General features: G+C 33.6%; 1 protein-coding gene across 1 annotated transcript; it reads left to right on the top strand.

Annotated features, from left to right (window-relative positions):
• Positions 1–791: 791 nt before the first annotated feature.
• LOC18035157 (geraniol 8-hydroxylase) lies at positions 792–2,428 on the top strand. The gene is made up of 2 exons (XM_006423651.2): positions 792–1,708; positions 1,774–2,428. The coding sequence occupies exons 1-2, from the start codon at positions 815–817 to the stop codon at positions 2,365–2,367; spliced, it is 1,488 nt and encodes a 495-aa protein (XP_006423714.1). The 5' UTR covers positions 792–814; the 3' UTR covers positions 2,368–2,428.
• The last annotated feature ends 1,518 nt before the right edge of the window (positions 2,429–3,946 follow it).

Raw genomic sequence — 3,946 nt, 5'->3', positions numbered from 1 at the left:
AAAATATAATATTATTATATTTATTAAAAAATAAATAGTATTATATTTATTTAGTATTAGTAATTAATAATAATAATCAATATTTTATTCTAAGATAATATTAATTTTATATAATATTATTAATAATAATGTTTCATTTATGTTGCTCTTAATAATATTTTTTATTTACATAATTAAAATTAATAAAAATTGTGATTTACATAATTAAGAATATTAATAATTATTATTAATTTATAAATATAATAAAATAAATATTTTATTTTTAAAATATTTTTTTATTATTTTTGTAATTAAAAACTAAAATTCTTTAAATAAGGATAAAACTGTAATTTGAAATTATTTACTCCCAATTCAAGACTATTTGATTTCAATTTCATGCTCTCATTCTAGTGTAAGTAAACAACCTACTCTCACTCACACTCCACACTCTTAATCTCAAGATTCTTACTCCTTAAGATTCTCACTTCAATTTAAAATGTAAGCGCTACCTTAATTGTTGGTAAGGCTGCCTACTAACTTATAGGGTTATGTCTTGGTCTCTACTTTATATGTTATTTAGATTTTTGTATTATGTTATAAATTTTATGATATTTGATATATCAAACCTTTCCCACTACTATTGAAATCCTATATATTGGGCCAAAAACTGCTGCCTAGGTGGCCGAAAATTGACATGCTTACCTTTTGAATATTATTACTCATGGCTTCCCTACAAACATGTGAAAGCAACTTCCAGTCTCTTTAAAAGAAGGTGATCAAGGGCAGTATTATTATTGAGGGTTCGAAATAAAAAGAACTTAAATTAAGCTCAAAGATGGATTTGATGATTAGCTGCATACTATGGCTTATATTCACATTGGTTTTGGTGATAGCTTTAAGTTTCATTTCCAGAGGACGACGCAAACATCTTCCACCGGGACCGAGGCCTTATCCGGTGATCGGAAACCTCCTGGAACTGGGTGGTAAACCTCACAAGTCATTGGCCAATCTTGCCAAGATTTATGGCCCCATAATGAGTCTAAGACTTGGCCAAGTAACCACAGTAGTGGTTTCTTCTACAACCATGGCCAAAGCTATCCTCAAAAACCATGATTCATTATTCTGTGATCGAAAGGTCCCTGAAGCAACCTTGTTCCAGTCCTACCGGCACCATGAATTCAGTTTGGTCTGGCTGCCAGTCTCACCACTGTGGAAAAATCTTCGAAAAGTATGCAACATGCATATTTTCACTAGTCAGAAACTCGATGCCAATCAAGATCTCCGGCGCAGGAAAATCAAAGACCTTCTTTCTTATGTTGAAGAAAATTGCCGTGCGGGTAAAGCAATCGATTTTGGCCAAGTCGCTTTTAATACTTCACTTAATTTGTTATCCAACACAATTTTTTCTATTGATTTGGTTGATCCCAATGATCGAGAGTTTATGGATACAGTTTTGGGTATCTTGGAAGAAGCAGGAAATCCTAACTTGTCCGACTATTTTCCTCTACTCAAAAAGCTTGACCTGCAGGGGTTAAGGCGCCGCAGCGCAGTTTTTTGTGGCAAGATGTTCCAGGTGTTTGATCGTTTGGTTGATCAACGATTGAAGCAAAGACAAGAACATAGTTGCAGTATTAGCACCGAATCCAAAGATATATTAGATATTCTTCTCAATATTGTCCAAGAAAAGAGTGTAGACATTGACATAAAACATATCAAGCACTTGTTTGCGGTAATATTTCTTTTTCTTTATTTCTCATACGAATTACAAGTTAATTAACAAAGTTCATATGGCAGGATTTGTTTATTGCGGGGAATGACACAACTTCAATTACAATGGAATGGGCAATGGCAGAACTACTCCACAACCCTGAGGCTCTATTGAAAACAAAATTGGAGCTAGAACAAATAGTTGGCAAAGGCAACCCAATTGAGGAATCTGACATTTCTCAGTTACCTTATCTACAAGCAGTTGTTAAAGAAACTTTCAGGTTGCACCCGGCAGTTCCCTTATTAATTCCCCGCAAAGCCTTAGAAGATGTTGAAGTTGCAGGCTTCACAGTGCCAAAAGGTGCACAAGTATTTGTCAATGTATGGGCTATTGGCAGAGACGAAAGCACATGGGACAAACCTCACTCTTTTATGCCTGAAAGATTCTTGGGATTAGATGTTGATTTCAAAGGCCGGAATTTTGAGCTAATCCCCTTCGGAGCTGGGCGACGAATTTGTCCTGGTTTACCATTAGCAATCAGAATGTTACATCTAATGTTAGGTTCACTTATTAACTCTTTTGATTGGAAACTTGAAAATGAAAACATGGATATGGAAGAGAAATTTGGCCTCACCGTACAGAAGGCTCAACCGCTTCATGTTGTTCCGGTGGCTATTTAGTCCCACACTATAGATTGGTTTTCTGTCCTGGTGTCTGGTGACGTGCATTTAGTTTTAGCCAATAAACCACTTTCTCGTTGGTACGTTCGTCATTGTTGTTAATCTATTGTTCTTATTATTTATTAGCGAGTACCTAGTTGATCACCTAAATCCACATTTATCAGTGGATCAATATTGTAAGCAAATAATATATAAAACTTCGAATAACAAAGGAAATGGTGTTTTTTTTCACCATTTTTGAGCCATAATACAAATTTTGTGGCCAAAACTTTTGCATCAGTAGAAAAGCTAAAATTTTGTTATCAAAAACTTTGTTTATCTTCATAACGTTTGACCTAAATAAAGTTATAGACAAAGAAAAAATTTCATGATTAGATGTGTTTTTCTTTTGCAGATGCTTGTTTTTAACCATACAAAAACATGGTCACTGTGTTCATTCTAGCCACAAAATGATTTTGCATGAGTTTGTATCTGCCAGCTAAGGACTTCTTGACTTATTTGCATGCGCCATAAATGTAATTGTCATTGTCGTCGACACTATCGGTCTAAGCCATCAATCTAATTTAGTTGTTGCGTGATTTTGAATTGTTAGCCATGGAAACAAACATGGCAGAGGAGAGACGGAAATGTAATTGTCAAAAATTTTTAGATTTGCTATATGAAAATGACAAATGAAGTTGTGCACAAAGCATGGAGTTGTTCAATCTAATTAAATACTTAAAAAAAATTATTCCATGGAGTTGTTCAATCTAATTAAATACTTAAAAGAAATTATTTGTCAGACTGTGTAATATTATTTGATGAGTGAAACATTTATTGCATATTCATAGAGGGATAGCAATAATTTCTTATATAATAAATACTATCTGGTCAGTGGTCACTCTTGACAGTTGTATTTATTTCTCTAATAGAAGACTTTCAACATAAAAATTGAGATATGTGATTAGTATTATTCTCCACCCTTAATTTATTTGACATATTCTTTGTAAAACTCTTGGGTGAGAACTGAAAATTCCTAACATTAGCTCTTCCAAATTTTCTCTCTCAAAGACTTTTCCCTCACGCAAAACAAAGGCACCAGGAGCATTCCAGAGCTCCTCCAAGATACCCACATCTTTTGAGAAGGACATCCAAGTCTTTTCAAAAATAGCTTAAATATAATTGTTATTCTGTTTCCTTACATCATTTTCTTATGAACAAGCTAATACCAGCTCAAAAAGTTAATGGTTCATGAATAATTTTTGGCCAATACCAGCAATAACAAAGTGAAACTCAAATGTCGTAGATTACAATAAGAACTAGTCATGGACAAGCCCGGCACTAAACTTCATCAGTTTGCAAATATCACACCTTAAAATATAATTTTAGATCCTGGGTTAGCCCTTGATAGGTCCCGATCAAATACAGAAAAGCAATGCCTGATATTTGTTCAGTTTATGGTATGAACAACCAGTATTTGTTTAACTAATTTTCTTTCCTTTTATTCGTCTTGGTTGCTACTTATTTATACAGAAAAACATAAAGGATACTACTAACTTGTAGCCCAAAATCTTGGCTCCAGCCACATCAAATCCTTATT

The sequence above is a fragment of the Citrus clementina genome, unplaced genomic scaffold (assembly GCF_000493195.1).
Source record: "Citrus clementina cultivar Clemenules unplaced genomic scaffold, Citrus_clementina_v1.0 scaffold_8, whole genome shotgun sequence".
NCBI lineage: Eukaryota > Viridiplantae > Streptophyta > Magnoliopsida > Sapindales > Rutaceae > Citrus > Citrus x clementina.
Note: the sequence above shows the minus strand (reverse complement) of the source record. Positions and strands in the feature narration are given on the sequence as shown.